Below are 21,071 nucleotides of genomic sequence, written 5' to 3'. Positions count from 1 at the left end.
AAATATCACATCTCAACATCAACTAAATCTCACATCTCAACATCAACAAAATCACATCTTGTCAACAGGTGTTACCGCACTACGGTATTTTGCATAGTATGGGGATCGTTGGTACCAGGGTATATGTAAGATTGAAGTAAAAGAGATGGAGACAAGGATTTTTATACAGGTTCGGGCCCCTTATCTGATAGGTAATAGCCTTACTCCTGTTGGCCGAAGCCGGTGTTGCTCTTTATTCATCATAATCACACAAGTACAATATTTGGGATAACCTATCTAACCGTTGTCGACTTGGCGGCTTGAAATACCATCATGTAGTCGACGATGGGGTAGTCTTCTTCCTTCAATCTGCATTCGGCGAGATCAGAGATAGCGCTAGATCCCTCTTGACGGCTTGTATTGATCTATGTATGTTGATCAGGGATAACCTATCTAACCGTTGGCTTGTATTGATCTATGTATGTTGTGATTGTCTTGATCTGTTGTCTCCTCCCCCTCCTCCTCCTAGGGGGCCTTGTATTTATACCCATAGATGTCTTCTTGTCCAGGTAGAACTAGGGAGACCAATATGGATACAATCCGAGTAGTCCATATAGTTTCCATATAGAACTCTATTTATCCTTCCTTATCCGGAACTCATTCTATATTCGAGGTATGATTCCATATAAGACTTGGTATATGGTGGGTCCTGCCGAGATTTAGTCAATTACTATTAGGTATGTGGTATCCATAACCATGACAGTAGCCCCCGATTTCAATGCAAATGAACGAATTCATGTTCTTGACCGAAGACCTTGGAATAACTGTTGTCGTGCTCACTTGACCATTATCGGTGAGATCAGAGATAGCGTTAGATTCCCCTTATCGGCCTTCGCAGGCTCTATATTGGGTTTGTCTAAGTCAATCTCTGATGTCGACTGAGAAGGTACGGAACATGCGACCAAGTCTGCCGTCTTGTTGTAGTCGAGAATTTGGATTGAAGTCAAGAAATTCCTTCTCGGCGGGTACACCATCGCTTCATTCCATATTCCTTGTCGAGCTCCATCAACCATTCTCGGGTAATCGAGAAAGCGCAGAGTCTACGACAAAGCCTTAAAATCTGACTCGACTGTTCTAATGTCTGACTTTCCTGAAATCAATACTTCAAAACAGATTGTTAGATAGAAATAGCCCCCGAGCGAACGCTCAAAGGGTAACATGATATAATATTGTTAACGACGAAATTTGGTAAGCCCAAAGTCATCATCGGCTTAGAGTCAGTATTGGCTTCAGAGTTATGGAATCAGCCGATGGGAGTCGTCAAATCGCCAGCAACCGTATTCTTGATGGAGTCGGATCAACTAAAAGGAATTTATCCAGAAGAGTCCGAGTTCAAGAAGGATGCGGCATGGCAGTTTATCTATTAATTAGGAATAGTTTGTTAGTTTCCTTTTATCTTTAGGAAAGTGTGTTTAGTGTCCGATAATGACTTTATGTTTTCCTTTTATCTTTAGGATAGTTTCTTTCTTGTCCGACAAGGACTTGTATCAACCCATGGGTATAAATTTGTACACCTAGGGTCTATGTAATCTATCAATCTCGATCAATACAACTACTCTCGGCGTATCGCCACCCTCTTTACCGAGGTTTTTACTTATCTTCCGGCGGAATTTGGGCACCTGACGCGGGGCTGCATCGGTTCAGTTCGATCTCCGGCGAAGGGGTAAGTCCTACGTTCCGTCGGGCCCTGGTGAATCTGTCATCTACGTCGGCGTCGTTCAAGGCTACATCAGTACATTCGACCTCTTGGATTGCTCCGGTTTGGATGATATATTTGCCTACTTATTTATCATATGTCTCTGTTAATCTAGTGTTAGCATCTCAATTTAGCTTTATCGGCTGCTTCTCTCTGTAGGGTTTCTGCCGGTATCGGCTAAATCGTGTTGCTAGATTAGATTAGCTTAGGCATCTACCACCCTGAAAATTAGTCAAGGGCTTGATTGTCTAGATATTGTGTTTCTTTTCATACTTAGTGCTGCATCAGTTAAGTTTGATCTACTAAGTCATGCTTAGAACCATAATATCTAGCCTGCTTTTTGACTGCCAATAAGGGTTTCATCGGGGTTTCAGCCGATGAATTATCTGGACGTTGCATCGACTTATAAGAATTGCATATATAAGTTGGATTTAGCCGATGACAACAAAGGTTACACTATTTAATCTAATCATGTGGATTTTATGACATCGGACCTCCAGCCGATGTATGCTTTAACCTTCGGATCGACGCTTATTTATCATATCATTATTTGCCGATTGGTTTATACTGGATTATATTGTTATTTTATTACATCATCATCAGCCAATTGCCTTTATATCGTTATCTATATTGGACATATAGCCGATTGCTTAAACCCTATCGCTATCGACTGATATCGGCATCGGCTATTATCGGCATCGGCTGGAACTATTCCATCGGCTTGTTAGCCGATCGGCTATTTGATCTACGGTTTACATATCTTGTCAGTTGCAGGATCAAACTGACTGGCACGCCTGCATCTCATCAACCTTTGGACCTGCACTAGAGCTAAGCAGATCTCCCAGGCCAGTTTGTGTTTTTCGCGTCAACAAATATGGATGGAAAAATTGAAAATGTATTGAATCTGCGTGTGACAATAAAAGAGTACGCTCTCTAGAGTTGCCCTCAGCAAACTGAGTTTGATACTCTTCCTAGCCCCCAGCTGTTTTTATGGAAAAGCTATTTTCCACAAAAGCAGCTCAAATCTTATAACAAACCATGCTGAAGATGACGAATCCTAGCCCCCAGCCGTGAAGTTGGGAAAACCAATTCCCGATTACACGGCTCGGTTAATATGCCTCCATTGAGCACTCTTACATAGTCAGGTCTTACATGGTCGTTCGGCTCTTAGCATCTAACAAAGCCTTATCCGCTCTAGGCGTCCCCAGCCAAAATTCCCTTAGGTCTCTCAGAGTCTATGTCAGATTACCGTAAAGGGATGATAGGACCGAATTCAAGACGAGGCGATATAAGAAAAGGGGATCAATGGACAAATATTGCACATATAAAAACTTACATAAATTGACGTAGATGATGAGAGACTACCACACTGGACGAAGACCAGGTGTTTAGTTGTACTCAACAAATCGCAGAAGTAGTGGGAGAATCGTTACACCGATAGTCGAAACCAGGGGTAGTCATAACTCGACCACTTGAAGTGGAGGTATGAGAGATCGCTACGACCTACTGGTTCAAGAACGAGGAGTAGGAGCCTCTCGACGATTTGAAGTCAAGGTACGAGAAATCGCTATGACCTACTGGTTCAAGAACCAGTGAGTAGGAGCCTCTCGACCGTTTTGATGTCGAGGTCCGAGAGATCGCTACGATCTACTGGTTCGAGAACCAGTGAGTAGGAGCCTCTCGACCGATTTGAAGTTGAGGTACAAGAGATCGCTACGATCTACTGGTTCGAGAACCAGTGAGTAGGAGCCTCTCGACTGTTTTGATGTCGAGGTATGAGAGATCGCTACGACCTACTGGTTCGAGAACCAGGAGTAAGAGCCTCTCGACCGATTTGAAGTCGGGGTACAAGAGATCGCTATGATCTACTGGTTCGAGAACTAGTGAGTAGGAGCCTCTCTACCGTTTTTATGGACGGCGTCTTCGCAACATGCGAGAACTTCCTCTTGATGATGACGAAGACAATGAGGAATTATCGTAGTCGGAGGATCGGCTCTTGGACCTACGGCCTCGTCCTCGGGTCCTCTAGAAATCTGGGTATCTCGAGCTTCGTCATCGCCATGTGATGTCGTGATATCATTAACCCTGTCCGTTGTCACCTTGATCTCGTCAGTCCTGGACGTTGTCGTCCGGGTGACTACAGCGATCTTGTTGGTCTCGGTTGTCGTTACCACGATCATGTTGATTGTCACATTAGGTGTCGAGATTTCGCTACGACCATCTGGTTGACAACCTGGAGTAGGCCTCTCCTGATCACCTAAAGGCAACTTATAGGCATACGGAAACAAATTGTATTTTCGAAGGCATCTCTTGTTATCCGTGACTCCCCTTAATATTTGCCGTACTCACTTTGGTCGATCCCGGTGTAAGACCGTAGAGACATAGAGTTCTCGACAACATTGAATGGAGTCCGACGGTTCACAAGTGAATTTAAATTGATAGGTGGCTAGATGTCGCTACAATTGTCTGGTCGATAACCAGGAGTAGGCATCTCTCAATCACCTATAGGGGCGTTAGAGTTGGTTATTACATGTGCATCTCATGTGGCTAGCATGACTCACATATCCAACTTATAGCATATCCAGGTGTCTGTTTGCAATCATGTCAGGTGATCAAGCCGACAACGTTCGCGAGGAATTATCCGTTAACAACCTATTCCCAAATAGTCCAGCTATAGCCAGCGCTATACATGAGATAGGTCGTCGGTCTTCTTTGGTAGGTTGGGTGCGACAACTCTGCATTTGTCGAGAACGTTCTCGATAATGGGGTGTACTCGACCACAACCTACTCGAGTGCTCAATTGTTTCTGAAAAAAATATTTTCTAGAAGACAAGATGTATAGCAGAGAATATCGAGTATGTACTCAAACAATTGCATGAATCTATCTTGTATCATCATGATATAACGAGCAGATTAAATATCAGGCATTATGTAAACCGTAAACAAGAATGGTTTATACAAGAAGAAAATAGAGCGAGCCCCCAGCATTAAACCGTAGTCGGCCTAATCGGAAACACTCGCACAATAGATATTGTATAAAAAAACATGCTCTAGGTGAACATAATAAGTCATGGATCTGACAATATTGTATGATCTTATTGCGTACTCATTCAACATCATGCGATCCAACCTCTTTTGGTACGCCACGTGTCTTGAGGCTTGGATGATCTCGATAGATCAAGTTGTTGACGACGATGGTTCCGATCTTATCGGGGTACGTACTCTGGTCGGGTCAGACTTCCTAGGTCCAAAGTAGCGGAAGTATCCCTCGTCGAAAAATCCATGGTGATGATGACTTGACGATGCTTGACGAAGGTCCCGATCCATCGGAGAACGCACTTCGTTTGGGTCATATCACCCCACAGTCGAAGTCGTTGAGTAGTTTGTTGGAGAACCCATCTCTTGAACCCATCTTGTCGAAACCTTAAAGCACAAAAATCCCCTACGTGGCACGCCACTGTTAACGGGTGGTACTGCAACTACGGTATTTTGCATAGTATGAGGATCGTTGGTACAGGGGTATATGCGAGATTGAAGTAAAGGAGATGGAGATGAGGATTTTTATACAGGTTCAAGCCCCTTATCTGATAGGTAATAGCCCTACTCCTGTTGGCCGAAGCCGGTGTGCTCTTTATTCATCATAATCACATAAGTACAATATTTGGGATAACCTATCTAACCGTTGTCGACTTGGCGGCTTGAAATACCATCACGTAGTCGACGACGAGGTAGTCTTCTTCCTTGAATCTGCACTCGGCGAGATCAAAGATAGCGCTAGATCCCTCTTGACGGCTCCCGCAAATGCCAGATTCGGTTGGTCTAGGCATATCTCTGATGTCGATATTCGGTGAATTGCCTTTGCGTATGTTGGCTTGTATTGATCTATGTATGTTGTGATTGTCTTGATCTGTTGTCTCCTCCCCCCCTCCTCCCAGGGGGCCTTGTATTTATACCCATAGATGTCCCATTATCCAAGTAGAGCTAGGGAGACCAATATGGATACAATCTGAGTAGTCCACATAGTTTCCATATAAAACTCTATTTATCCTTCCTTATCCGGAACTCATTCTATATTCGAGGTATGATTCCGTATAAGACTTGGTATATGGTGGGTCCCGCCGAGATTTAGTCAACTACTACTAGGTATATGGTATCCATAACCATGACACATCTCAACATCAACAAAATCTTAGTCACATGTATAATTAAATTACACTAAAATGGCCTAACTCAACAAAAATAACCCTAAATGAACATCACAAATTTTCACCAAAAACACATATGCTAAGTCCCAAATTGCACAAATATCACAAATTGCACATTATCACCCTAAGTCTCAAATTGCACACATCTCAAATTTGCACATATCACAAATTGCACATTATCACCCTATGTCCCAAATTGCACATATCGCAAATTTGCACATATCACAACTTGCACATTATCACAAATTTCCCTTATCACACATTGCACATATCACAAATTCCACAATATCACAAATTGCACATATCACACATTTGACATATCACAAATTGCACATATGAAAAATTAAATGAAATCGGAAATGCTTACCGGCTGTGGCGGCGGAGATGGGGGAGGCCGGTGTCTTGGGGAGGAGGTCACTGGTGGTGGCGGTCATGACGCCGTGGAAGGAGCCGGTGGCGGCGGAGGTCGGGGAGGAGGCGGCTGTTGACGGTCGTTATAGACACAACTTCGACCATCAATATAACTAAAATAATGGAGGATTAGCTATGCTTACAATACATATTTATTTCAGAATAATATAGTTCCAGTTGTACTTAGAGAATAACATGTTGCAGGAATTTATCAAATAAAATAAAGAGAAAGTGAAGAAACCTCACTCCTAAACAAGCTTATGGATAAGAGGGCCCACAAGACAGACGTAACTGTCATGGAAACTGCCTCTGCATCCATAACCGTCTAAAGGAACCACATGTCAGTGCCTCTGCTGAAGGGGAGGTCGATTGGAGCCAGCCCTGGTTCGGCCGAACCCTAGTCAAGCTGGCTCGCCCCCCCTTGCACGTGGATGTCTAGGATGCGTTGCTTATGACGGTTACGAGGGTAAAATGGACATTGCACATCAGACTAACCGTCATACCGGCCCTATAAAAGGAGGAGCTCACTTCACTTCTCAACACACTCAAGCAAGCTCAAATTCCTCTTCATACTTTCGTCTAGTATTTTAGTGCTAAGTTGAGTAAAGTAGAATAGTATTCGGAGTCCTCGGAGTCTTCGGAAGAGTTTTGGGTATGGCTCTAGTAGCTGTTCTATCCTCTTCTGTAATACTTTCGGAATTAATGAAATACTCTTCTTTATACATCTTCGGTACTTTGTTTAGTCTGAGTACTGTTCTTATTTTATATTTGTGTCGTATCAATTGTGTAGGTAGCCTACCAGAGAGGTGCAATGGTGCGGGTTTAATATCTGATTTATCGGTTGCTCTATATCATTTGCAGGGGTGTAGAGTAGTATTTATTAATGTAAGCATGGTGCTTAGGTTAGTAAGTATCATTATCTGGGCGTATATGCTGCAGGACAGTAGAGGTGGGCCGCTGATGGTGACAGCTCAGTACGGGTATTCCTCCACGTTAGTATATACTCCTAAGACAAATTCCTGGGGAGGGTACTCCTCCGTATTTAGCACCGGTTGGACGGCCATGACAGGTTGTTGTAAGAAACTCGGCAACCCGGGGTGGTCTCTCGAAGTATCAGGAGGGCACTGTTAGGGGGTATTGGCCACATGATTCTATATTGACAGATGTAAACTAGGAATTAAGTGTATAATAGAAGTATAGGAATTGGTTACTTTCTATTTCTTCTTCCACTTAGTTAGAATTATTTATTACGAGGATTTGAATAGCTTTGCTTCGTGTCATTCTACCCTTATATTAAAATTAACCCCTGCTTAGACTTTGGTGAATACAAGTAATGCATATATAAAGAGTATTAGCATAGTCCACTCTTATTATCTTCCCTTGGGATTAAAAATACGATACTTTAGAATACTCCCTGGTGAAATGCTACAATGGTATATTCGTACGCTTGCGGATCATTTCTGTAACCACCAAGGACATTTCTGGTGACATTGCTGGAATGAAAATTTCTAGTAATGTGGCTAAGAAATACCAACAGCGGTGGTCGGGGAGGAGGTCGCTGGTGGTGGTGGTCTTGACGCCGAGGAAGGAGGCCGGCGGCGGCGGAGGTCAGGGAGGAGGTCGCTGAAGGTGGAGGAGGTCGGGGAGGCCGGTGGCGGTGAGGAGGAAAGGCGGTGGCTAGATCTAGCGAGGAGGAGAGGAGGCAGCGGCGGTGGTGTCCATGGAGGAGGAGGCGGCTGGGGAGGAGGCCGCTGCCGGGGAGGAGGTCACAGGCATGGAGGGCGAGGAGGAGAGCCCATGACGGTAGCGGTCGACGAGGAGAAGAGGCCGGTGGCGAGGGTGTGGAGTAGTGGAGGCGGCGGCCGGCGTCGAGGGCGAGGAGGAGAGGAGGCGGCGGCCGGGGAGGAGGGTGCTGGCGGTGGCGGTCTTGACGAGAAGGAGAGCCATAAGAAGCCACGGCGAGGTGGTGGATCTCGCCGGCGGCGGTGTTCGGGGACGTGGAGATGAGGAGGTGGTGGTGGCGAGGGCGAGGAGGAGAGGAGGCGAAGGCAGCGGTCGGTGAGGTGGCGCGCTCGGTGAAAATTTGGGCAGCCTGGCGGATGCAGTGGAGTGAACGCTCGGGACTTAGAAAAATTTGGGGAGTTTGGTGACCTTATAGGTCTATCATAAGGCGTGCGGGTGGTATTAGCCGCCCGCATGGGATAATCGATCTTCGCGTGCGGGTGGCTTAAGATACTCGTACGCAAAAATAAATTCAATTATTTCAACAATTGAAATCCCATCTAAATTGTAGTTAATTAATCAATATAATTATTCAACTGTATAATTATTTAACTATAACTTAATATAGTAATAGTTAATTAAACCCCAACTTAAATAATCGATGTAATTATTCAACCATATGATTAATATAAATAAATTATTCAACCATATAAATTTAGAACGATATATAGTAGGGACAAACATGGAACCACATTAATTCGCAAAGACCATAAGTTTGATACGTTCGTTTACAAAACAAGTTGTACACAACAACGTATGCACTAAATGTTTCACAATTTTTGCAACACCATCTTTCCGCACGGACGAAAACTTCTCTTCATCAAGGGTTGCCTCAATTAGCTTGATCCGGTTAGAAAGATCTGTGAACAATGGGACGTCGTCGTATTGGTTGTAATCTGATGCGTCTTCAATGTTATCAATTCCAACGATGTGTTGTTTTCCCGGTATAGTAATGTTCATTTTCTCGTCGGATGGGTCCTTCACATAGAAAACCTATGCAACACACTCAGCTAGAACCCACAGATCATCCTTGTGGCCGAGCTTACTGCGTTCCACAACTGTAAGGCCGTAGTTATCAATGGATACGCCTATTGTGTCTCTGACCCAATGGCATCGAAGCACTGGGATCTGGATGTTAAGGCCATAGTCAAGCTCCCAAATGTCTTGTACGATCCCGTAGTATGACTTCTTCTCGCCTGTTGCGTCGTCGAACGCCTCCACATGAACTCCGCTATCCTGAGTTGCGCTTTTCTTGTCCTTGTGTATCGTGTAAAACGTATATCCGCCGATGTCGTCCCCTTGCCATGAATTCACTAGGCTACTTGGGCCAGCTGCCGGCCTGTGCAATGTTTTTTCCTCGAGCGATTCACTGAAAGGCAGGTTTTTTTTGCCTTCAACCATTCAGGAAATTTGCGTTTCTGTTCCTTTTGGAGACCCAAGTCGCTGTTCTTCTAGGGTTGAAGGATCTTATCTCATTCATGTGTTCCTCAATGTACAGCTCGAGGATGGCGAGTTGTTACAGCACGCTACTATGTGCTTCCGCTACATTTTTGTAGCCATCATCATAGAAACTTTTCTTGCCTACGGTCCCCTTCCCAGTTAACCGACCCTCGTGTACAGCGGGAGGTACACCAATGGGTGTAGCGTCCTTCATGTAATCTATACAACATTCAACCACCTCCTCAGTTGTATACCCCTCTATCATTGATCCCTCCAGATGAGCTCGGTTATCGACATACCCTTTCAGAACCGACATGTACCTCTCATACGCCCACATCTGATGTAGATATAAGGGACCAATTTTAATAATCTGAGGGACGATTTGGACAATCAGATGTTCCATCATATTGAAGTAAGGAGGGAAAAACATCTCAAGCTGGCACGATGTCTCGATTGCGAATGTTTGAAGGGGCCTAGCTCTTCAGGGTAAAAAACCTTCTGTGATATTCTATTGAAAAAGTAGCACAACTTTGTTATCACTAACTTAGTGTGCACTGACTTGACCGCTCGTATAGCAATAGATAGGAAGACAGTTAACATGTTGTGACAGTCATGAGCATTGTACCCAGAGATGGTCAGATCTTTCATGGATACATGTTTTCTGATGTTCGATGAGAAACCAGTCGGTACTTTCAAACTATGCAAGCATCTACAAAAAGACTTTTTTCTCTTCTGCTGTTAGTGAGTACCATGCCGGAGGAATATTGATCTTCCCATTTGCTAGCTCTTTTGGGTGAAGATCATGCCTAATGCCCATATTGACCAGGTCGGTACGTGACTTCAGCCCATCTTTCGTCTTACTCGGGTTGTCTAGTAAAGTGCCAATAGTGTTGTCGAACACATTCTTCTCAAGATGCATTACGTCAATGGCATGACAAATCTCTAGGTCTATCCAGTAATCCAGCTACCTGAAAAATATTGAGTGCTTCTTGAAACGGAACGTATTTTCCTAATCAGGTTCATCTGTACTATCCTGATCAGTTGCTTTCTTCCTCTTGCCTGCCTTCTTCTTTCCCTTCCCAGACATGATCTTAATCTTCTTTGTCATGTCGATGACGTATTGACCAGTTCGTGTTTCCGGAGGAAGATCATTCTCTACGGTATCATCAAATAATCTGGCCTTAGCACTTGTCACATTCCACTGAAATATTCTAAAATAAATGGAGGAAACTATACAAAGTGTAATTTCAAGTACTACGCAGTACTACATACTACTATTCAAGTTTATGCATGCCAATAATATATTTATTACATAACAAATTGGCCAACTTACAAAATTAAAAATAATTCTTCAATTTTATCAGATGAAAATCGAAATAAATGGAGTCAAACCTAATCAAGATTACACTAAAAAATTATGGACCACTAAATACTTCTAACAACATGCCATGCACACACAATATGTTAGGGAAAAAAGTGCCTACGTTACCCCCATTTAATGAAGTGCAAATTTCTTCGCATTTGACCAACGAAAATTGAAATAAAAGGAAGCAAATGAAGGAGGAGAACAAGCATAGCACCTTTTATATGGATCCCAAGCAGATTTGAGGTTGAAAACCTTCCCCCCCTAAGTTTTGGAGAGTTTAGGAGAGAGAAACTGCCGGACCAAATGGAGCTGGGTCAGGCTGGGGCTATATAGCCCATGCATCATCGCGTGCGGTTATATTAAGAGGCCTGCACGGGATAATTGATTATCCCGTGCGGGCCACTTAAACTGACCGCACGGGATAATAGCGATTATTGCGTGTGGTCGGCTTAAGTGGCCCGCACGGGATAATCGATTATCCCGTGCGGTCTCTTCCCCGGACCCAGCCCACCGATTATCCCGTGCGGTACAGAAAAATCTTTTCTGTACTAGTGGTATGACATCATCATAAATGTTTCATCACAAAGTAATTATAAAATTCAGTACTATAATCAGGGTTTAATGTACAGTTTTACTAATCGCGGGGAGGGGGGAATGTAACCGAAAATTACGGAATTCTTTCGAACCTTTGACAAAAATTTGGTCAAATTTCACAACTAGAAAACATCAAACAGGGGACAACTTTATAAGTGCTATAACGTCTACAACCGGCTGCCTGATAAGACAAACGCACCAACAGAACACAAAGTGCATGCATTACATCACGAAACAGCAACACTTTTTAACCCAAACTCAACACCTAGCATGCAATATTCTGACATAACAGCACGCGTGGCCGTGCGTAAACTCGTTTTTGGCTAGGAAAATACACACAATTAATCATAGAATTACACAACAGCCCCCATCTAGCTCTTTGATCCTCTGCTGAAGCCCTCGTATCTCCTTCTCCATATCTGTCTTCTCCTTGTTGAGCTTGGCCACATCTTCCTTCTTCTTGTTAAGCTTGGCTAGATCTTCGTTCCGTTTTTTAGTCAGATTTTCATACTTCTTGGTCAGATCTTCATACTTTTTTCGAAGAGCAGGCAGCTCTTGGTACTGATCCATCAGCTCCTTGTTCTGCTTAGACAGCTCCTTATTCTGCCTCTTGAGATCATTGATCTCTGTCTTGTATTGCTGGAAACCGATGATTTGTTTGTTGACGCCATCAATAAAATTTTCAGCAGCACTGTTTGTGACCGATCTTCCCGACGATGAAGAAACACTGACCAGCTGCAACAAAAAGTATTATTGAATGGCACCTTTAGATCCCAACAAAAAGAAATGAAAATTAACAAGCACGACAAATTTAGACAAACATATCTAACGCGATAGCAATCAAATTTCTTCAGGTCTATGACTACCTCAGACTTCTTCATTGTGGAAACTAGTGTGCTCTTGATCAGCTTTGCTAATTCATTCTCTCAATTTGTCAATGAAGCCTGGTATCCACTTAAATAGGCGTTGGGATTTGGCATTGGGCAATGCGTGCTTATCCTAACTTAGTGGCTTTTTCTCTGTCATTACTTAGTTGTTGTCCTAAAGAAATTGTTGTTTAAGATAAAGTAGTTATAATGGGTTAGTGCTTGACACACACACACACACACACAGATATATGTGTGTGTGTCAATTGAACACACCAAGCTGAAGTCATAATTAAATTGAGAAACCCCCTCGATATAAATACATAAAGTTTCTTTTATATTCCTCATGGTCCTTAGCCTTTTTGTGGGTTCTTGTCCTTATAAAAGCTCTGTGAATATTTTTTTCTCTGCTCTATCATTATATACAAAACTTTTGCCCTCTTTTTTTTTTAAAAAAAAGCGTTATCGTGCATATCATTATGGTGCTCTCTATTAATTAATTAGTAGCATTTCTTCATCGTCAGATTATATTGACCTATTTTTCACTCTTTGCCAGATATGTTTAATCCCTCTTACAAAGTGCCATAAGGTCAATAGTTCCACTGCACACAGTAATATCACCAGGTAAATGATCTAAACCATTGATTGTGTTCTAATTTCAACATAAACAATTATACCTTTTTAACTACTAGTACTAGTATTTTTTAGAGGACTACTAGTACTAGTTAAGGTGTACTAAAAGTAGAAATAGATACAGTTTATTGGGTAAGAAAAAAGTCTAAATAATTTCAGGTACTACTTGTAGAAAACACTATCGAAGGGGCACTCTCTTTGTGCTCACCGGCCCCGTTCCCTTCTATTAGGACCGAGACGGTCATTTTTAATTCCTTTGCTGACGTAGAATGGTCTTGTCATCAATCAGCGTTGTTTATTTAATTAGTATGACCGCAACCGATTTAGGAATTTTCTCGTACTGTCTGAACGTTTGCATGATCCTAGCTAGCCGCCAACTTAGACTCTGAGCACAACTTTTTCGATAACCTGTATGTTGCAGTTTATTAAGTCTTGGGTTTGTTCCATGTTCCATTAAGTGGGGGTGCAATAGATATGCTTTCTTCGGGCTCAATTGTTCACGCCATCAACTCTATTTAGTCGAGATCAGAAATACAATGCAGGGAGAGGATTCTAATATCTCGGGATGTCAACTTGTATACCTTTTGCACATATCTTCGTCTTTGAAATCTTCAAAATCTCACATCTGAAATAATTTTTGTCGCGTCGACCACGCGCAAAAAAGAGAAAACCAAGTAAAACCCTAATGATAAATATACTATTACTTAGAGACATTGGATAAGTCTCAAGTTTTGAAAATTTGGAGACTTGAACGGGATAGATGGATCGGAGTTACGGATTAGGAGATGTGACTTTTGGAAGATTAAATAATTTTCTAGATAATTAAAATCATTTAAACGAACAGAAGCTGACAGGTGAGGTTGGGGAAAAGGGAACTAATTAGACATTTTTTTTGGAACTAGCTATATATTTGTCATCAAATTTTAATAAAAAAAATTAACAGATATAAATATAGTATAATCGTGATGTAATTACATTTTAAGTTGCATGTAACTATAGTGTAATTGTATATAAGTTTCAAAAATCCCTAGGTGACATTCTATTTTCGTGAAAACGAAGGTATAATGGTATTGAATCTCCTCACATGCGTGTGGGTTGTGATTATTTCCTACCTCCCTTGCACGAATTTTAAAGCAAATCGAACGGCTCAAAATTATATTACAGTTATATGTAAGTTACATTGTTGTTACATGCAAGTTACAATGTAATTATACTGTGATTATATTATATTTACATCTGTTAAATTTTTAAGAAAAAAATTTGTGAACAAATATATAGAAAAATCATTTTTTTTTGTTGAGAGTGTAATTGGGCTCAAGTCTGTTGGGCCGGAGGTGTGGAGGAAGGTAAAAACTGGACATATTTAATTGGAATAAGTTCACTTTAGGTCTCTCATCTTGATGCTTAATTTGAATTACGTGCTCGAACCGCAATAGCAGATATAACGCATATCTCAACTTGCAAAACCGGTGTACTTGAGATTCTAGACAATATAGTGCCTAGTTTAGCTGATGTGGTGAGTGAGACCCATGTGAGTCCCATATATCAGGGCTATTTCTTCATCCTCCAACCCCCTCTCTCGATCTCTGATTCTTCTCTCTCCATTTCCGATTCTACTCACGCTCCTTCTCATCCATGCCGCCGCAGCCGCAACAGTGGCCTCACCAGAGGAAGGGAGTCCCTTCCTCCGTCTCCCCACCTCAGACTGCCCCGTTGCCACCCAGCAGCTCCCTAGCTCTGCTGCCGACGGCCTCATCCACTCCTTCAATCTCCACCCATGCGACACCTCTCCCTCTCCCTGCCATGGCAGCGACGATGATGGCATTCCGACCGAGACCCTTGTCGAGAGGCCCTTCCATGCTCTTCTTGCGCCATCCTCGCTCTCACACGAAACTGGCCAAGGCGAGGTGAGGGGCATGGGTTCACAGCGCGGTTGTAGCTGGCTGCTGTGAGGAAGCCTTGGTAGCAATTAAGCCCATTGCAGGTGATAGTTTCCATGGCTTCCTCACGTAGACAGAATGATGCGTCATTCGTGTAACTAGTTTTTATGTCATTATTTTTCTTTTTGGGAATAGCCCCGACATGTGGGTCCCACTTGCCACATTAGCCAAAACCAAACACTATATATACTGCCTGGGACATTAGGTAGACCGATTTTACAAGTTGAAGAACACATTACATCTAGTATTGGGTTTGAGGATGTAATTCAAACTCAGCGTCAAGATGAAGGGTTTAAACTGGACTTATTCCTATTTAATTTGGGTGAAAGGGTTACTGGGTTTTTTGATTCTGGAAGGAGGCCAAGACTGATTCAGATTGGTTGCATTGTTGGACTGCCCAGAGCTGTGGCTTGGACCAAAAGCAAGGTCGATGCATAGGTGAGGCAGCGTGGGGCGGCTCGCGGCCTGGCAGGCTTATGGCTCCACGTCGGCGCTGTCCAGGTCCATGCTGACCTGGGACCATATCGACGACCAACGATGGCTAAGCACAGGATTGGAACGAGTGAGGGTCGACGATGAAGATGGATAGTTCGGATTGGATAAGAGGGTGCCAGGGATGGCAGGCCGCGAGAGGTGGAGGTGGTTTGGTGGTGGTGCGGTTTGGTAGCCGGTGGTGACTATTTGGGGTTGGTGATTAGGCTCGGGACAGTAATAGTTGGTTGCGGTATTTTTGAGAAGGAGAGGAAGGAGGAAGGAATGGGAAGGGGAGGTCAGCGGAGAAAGGGAGAATGCAAGACAGATGGATGCTGATGCACCGGCGCCACCAATGTGAATGTATTGCCCAATGGTTTGGGGGCTGAGTGCGGTTGCACTGCTCCTCCCCCCTCCCCCCCTAGGCTGGAGCCTTGCCTGCGTGGGATGAGAAGTGGTCCCGCATGGCTCGGTAGCCGACACACGCTCGCATCGTCGAACTGGTGGCGGGCATGGGGCGATACTAGAGGTAGGGGACAGCCGCGTGACTGCTATCAGGCGGAGGGTGGGCCTGGCCAGTCAGTTAACGCGTGGGAGGAGGTGAGGCCATGGGCCATGGAGAGTCATAGAATGATGAGTCATGTGGAGGGGGAGGTTAAAAGGGCCGTAGGGCAGGATCAGAAGGAAAGAGGGATGATACGGTCCATATGAACAGTACCACATGGGAATTTTCAAGGGAGAGTTCGGAAAAGAATTGGATGATTTTGACTTTCAATGTGAGTTCAAATTTGACATTTGAACTCAAACTCAAGAGCAGCCCAAGGAAGGACATTTAAAGAAAAATAGATTTTTTGTTGGAGACATTTGGTGGCTTCTGGATTTGGGAGATTTGGAAAGAACGGAAGAAAAATGAAATTTCAAAATTCGAATCCTGAGATTTGAGTTTGGAAAGAAATTTTGGGTCTCAAAGAGGGATTTTGAGATCTTTGGCACTTAGATCCTTGATCACACACAAAGATCCAAAACTTTTGCAATAAGGGTTTTATTTTAAATAGTTTTTAACATCATGAGAAAATTAGGGTGTTACAAACTTACCCTCTCAAAAAGGATCTTTACCCGAAGATTCATAATAAAGGAAGCGACACCGGCTTGGAAGGGAGAACTAGGGCAACTTAACAACTAGGGTGGTATCGATCCTTCAAAGCTAGCTTGGTACTGCTGACTTTATTCTTTGGGCCTTTGGCAAAAGCATGATGGTCTTTGTATGTCGATCTTGGTACTTAGTCCATGTCTTGGTGCAGGTTCAGCTCCTCAGGTGGTACTTGTTCCTCAGTTATTTGTTCTTCTGCCTCATTGAGTAGTTCTTCCGGAATTTCTTCCATCTCAATGTGGTTTATTAGTCGGGTTCTCCTGAAAGCTGGCGCAACTTGTGACACTGATCGATCCGTTCACTGCTGGGGAATCGATATTTAAGAACGGTTGTTGTCTATAACAATAGCTGAAAGGGAGCACATGTAGCTGTTCTGACTTCTGAGTCGCAGTGTGTTCATAATGCACGGATACTGCTTAGACTTTCATGTGGTCCACACTCTGTTTGTTTCCATTCTAATAGTTATTCCTTAGAGCTTGATCAACAACTTTTTTTATTCTATTCCTTATCCTCAGATTTAGAAATTTTTGGCCAAAATTTGCATCCAACAAAATCCACTAGTACAGAAACGATTTTCGTGTACGAGCCCCCCGGATTTTTCCAGGCAGGCCGTAAGTTACGCCGCACAGGAAAATCGATTAACCGGGGTCAAGGCAGCACCCTCACGGAAAAATCGATTATCCCGTGCGGGCGTCTTAAGTCGAGCGCACGCGAAAATAGACCATTTTCATGTGCGACTCCTTAAGAGGACCACACGGAAAAATCGATTTTAATGTGCGGGCATATTAAGTGGACCGCACACGAAAAAATGTTTCCCTCTCACTCACTTCAAAATTTTCACACCTCCTCTCCCTTCTTTTACTTTTTATTTTTACTCTCTCTCTCTCACACTTTCCTCCTCTCTATCTCTTTCTCTTCTCTTCTCCTCTCCTCTCCACGGGAGGCGGCCGACTGGTGACGAGGGAGCGATCGGATGGGCGCGGTGGCGACCGGGCGAGGCGGCGACCGGGCGGGCGCGGCGGCGAGGGGCAACGGCACCGCCCAGATCCGGCAGCTGCGCCCGTCCTCCGCCCGAATCTAGCGGCGGTGGCGGCCGGCGCGATGGTGGCGGCGGCGCGCGGGCTTGATGATGATGACGGTGGTGGGCTTGACGATGACGACGGTGGTGGGCTCGACAACGATGACGGTCGCGGCGGCGGTGGCCGTGTGCATGTGGCGGCGCGATGACGGCGACGACGAGTTGCGGTGGCCGGGAGTAGCGGCCGCGGCTGGTCGCGGCGGTGGAGGCTGGGAGCGTGCAGCGGAGCGACGACGGCGACGACGAGTTGAGGTGGCTGCGGCTGGTCGCGGCGGCGGCGACCGGGTGCATGAAGTGGCGCGACGACGGCGACGACGAGTTGCGGCGGCCGGGAGCGATGGCTGCGGCAGGTCGCGGTGGCGGCAGCCGGGTGCGGCGGGGGCCGACTATAGGGTTAGGTTAGGGTTTTTTTATTTTTTTGATTATATTTTTTTGTTCTTTTGGGTTGCGTGCGGGCGGTATAATTTGACCGCACAGGATAATCGATTATCCCGTGCGGTCCACTTAACTCGACTACACGTGAAAATATTGATTTTTCAGACCCCGGAGTGTAGACGGGCAAAACCTCCGCACGGGAAAATCCATTTTAACCGCATAGAAAAATATTTTTCGTACTAGTGATCCCTAACCTGTCTCCCAATAATACAATTCCCAACTCCAGATATCTCGTTCCCTACATTAAGGGAGCGATTTTTTTTGTTCCGATCGCTCTCTCGTGTGCGCATGGAGAAAAAAAATCACGAGATGGAGGAGCTGGCCTGGCACGGTGCGCGCGTGTTGACGAAAAAATCGAACACACTGGTCTGGGAGATCTGCTTAGCTCCAGTGCAGGTCCAAAAGATAATGAGATGCAGGCGTGCCAGTCAGTTTGATCTTGCAACTGACAAGATATGTAAACAGCAGATAAAACAGCCGATCGGCTGACAAGCCGATGGAGTAATTCCAGCTGATGCCGATAACAGCCGATAACGATAGGATTCTAAGCTATTGGCTATATGTCCAATGTAGATAATGATATAAAGGCAATCGGCTGATGACGAAGTAATAAAATAACAATATAATCCAGTATAAACCAATCCGCCAGCAATATGATATAATAGAACAAGTATTGATCCGAAGGTTAAAGCATACATCGGCTGGAGGTCCGATGTCATAAAATCCACAAGATTAGATTAAACAGTGAAGTCTCTGTTGTCATCGGCTAAATCCAACTTATATGTATATGCAGTCCTTATTAGCCGATGCAACGTCCAGATAACTTATCGGCTATCACCACGATAAAACATTAGCATGAACCTATCGGCTTAACAAGACTTATATTATCAACAATAATCTAGTAGGTCGAACCTAACCGATGCAGCACGAGATTATATATGATAATCTAATACTCGATGAGCCGATAGATCTGTCTAATGTGATGGATATGACAAATCTATTTAGAACAACATTGTGATTGTAGAGATATATCGGCTAAGATAGAAGATCAGACCTAACCGAGACAGTTCCAGCTAAACCGATGCGTCTTTAAACACAATGGAATTAGAGATAGACTTGAGATATCAGGTAGGCAAATCAATCAACCAAACCAGATTGATCCAAGAGATCGAAGCGATGCAGCCTTGAACGACGCCGATGTAGATGACAGATTCACCAGGGTCTGACGGAACGTAGGACTTACCCCTTCGCCGGAGATCGAAAGCCGATGCAGCCCCGCGTAAGGTGCCCAAATTCTGCCGGAAGATAAGTAAAAACCTCAGGGAAGAGGGTGGCGATGCACCGAGAGTAGTTTTATTGATCGAGATCGATATATTAGAATGACCCCGGGTGTACATATTTATACCCATGGGGAGATACTAGTCCTTGTAGGACAAGAAAGAAACTAAAGATAAAAGGAAAACATAAAGTCCTTATCGGACACTAAACACACTTTCCTAAAGATAAAAGGAAACTAACAAACTATTCCTAATTAATAGATAAAACTGCCATGCCGCATCCTCTTTGAACTCGGTCACTTATGGATAAGCTTCCTTTAATTGATTGATTTCCTTAACCGAATATAGCAGGAATCCGACTATTGGCAACTTGATAACTCCCATCGGCTGATTCCGAGATGCTGCAGCCGATACTGACTCTAAGCCGATGATGACTTTGGGCTTACCAAATTTCGCTGTTAACAGCGCGTAGGGGCGGAAAAAAAACTAATTTTTACTGTTGGTAGTTAAAGGGAGGGCCCACTTTTCATTATAGGAAATCAATTTTAGGCTACCTCTTGGAAATATTAGTTTTCTCATTTCCTATATTCAGTTTAGCAGCTCCAAAAAACATAGTTTTGAGAATTGATTATTGTCAATCTCTTAGTGATGCTCTTAGGTCGGTCATATTTTAAATTCTGGATTGAAATTTTAGTTCTCTGTCGGCCCACCTGGCAGAATATTCTTTGCAGCATTTTTTTTGGTTCAGAAAAAATATTTATATTCTTACAAAATATGTCCAAAACTTCAGTTCTATTTCTGCCATTACGCGCGCAGGAACATGTTTTTAATTTCTTCAATAATATTGAAACCGGCCGGTGGTGTAAATAAGATGCTGTAATTTGAAATGTTGTTAGACAAAACATGAAATGAAGAAGAAACATTCCTTATGATTCTGAGAAGAGAGCATCCTTCAAGTAGATTAGTTATCTACTACCTAGATGGCTAGATTCACTTGGAGGTTGTGGAAGAGGAGTTTTAGCAAATACAGCTGTGGCAGAAGCAACTGGGATCCCATAAATTCCACGGTAGTAGTGATGCTCATGTGGTGCTACAAAATATAGTCGTACCAAACAATTGATATTTATAGATCAGTGCGTTACCTTTAGTCCCTTTAGTTTGTTTGTATTAGGTGGCTAGCAAAAGCACAGTTGTATACCTAGTACATCCTTGCTTAGAATAGCGCAGATGAATAAAAAATGGTTTGATCATCATGCTAGCATGCACTGTAAGCTGTAGCATTTAATCTATCTTGTCAATTTTTTTAAAATTTTTCGATGGTATTTAGGTAACATGCATAAAATCACTTTCCCTGTAAAGCGCATGCATGCAATAACAGAGATACTAATGAAATGCCCAGATCCCTATAAATATTCCTGGATGGCTACAAGCATTGTTAAACACACCAAGGCACCAGTGTACATCTTGTTCGCTGTTGTTCTAGCACTTGTAGATTCCAATCAGCTTGATAGTGATATATATCAGTCAGGTGCAGTCCATCAGTGGCAAATTAACTGTAACGCCATCAGATTCAACGAGCGCATGGCCGGTACGTCTCGTGGTTGATTGTTTCACGTACTTCTAGTTAATTGTTTATAAATTACGTCCTTTTCGACTAATAATTAACCAGATTCATGCATTAATTAGCA

At 43.6% G+C, this 21,071-nt stretch overlaps 1 protein-coding gene across 1 annotated transcript; it reads right to left on the bottom strand.

Moving 5' to 3' along the window:
- Positions 1–11,595: 11,595 nt before the first annotated feature.
- LOC127772120 (uncharacterized) lies at positions 11,596–12,469 on the bottom strand. Its single transcript, XM_052298107.1, has 2 exons — positions 12,400–12,469; positions 11,596–12,268 (listed from the first exon to the last, which is right to left on the bottom strand). The coding sequence occupies exons 1-2, from the start codon at positions 12,412–12,414 to the stop codon at positions 11,879–11,881; spliced, it is 405 nt and encodes a 134-aa protein (XP_052154067.1). The 5' UTR covers positions 12,415–12,469; the 3' UTR covers positions 11,596–11,878.
- Between the last annotated feature and the right edge of the window lie 8,602 nt (positions 12,470–21,071).

Source organism: Oryza glaberrima, chromosome 4, assembly GCF_000147395.1.
Source record: "Oryza glaberrima chromosome 4, OglaRS2, whole genome shotgun sequence".
Classification (NCBI taxonomy): domain Eukaryota; kingdom Viridiplantae; phylum Streptophyta; class Magnoliopsida; order Poales; family Poaceae; genus Oryza; species Oryza glaberrima.
This window is presented reverse-complemented; position numbering and strand designations above follow the sequence as displayed.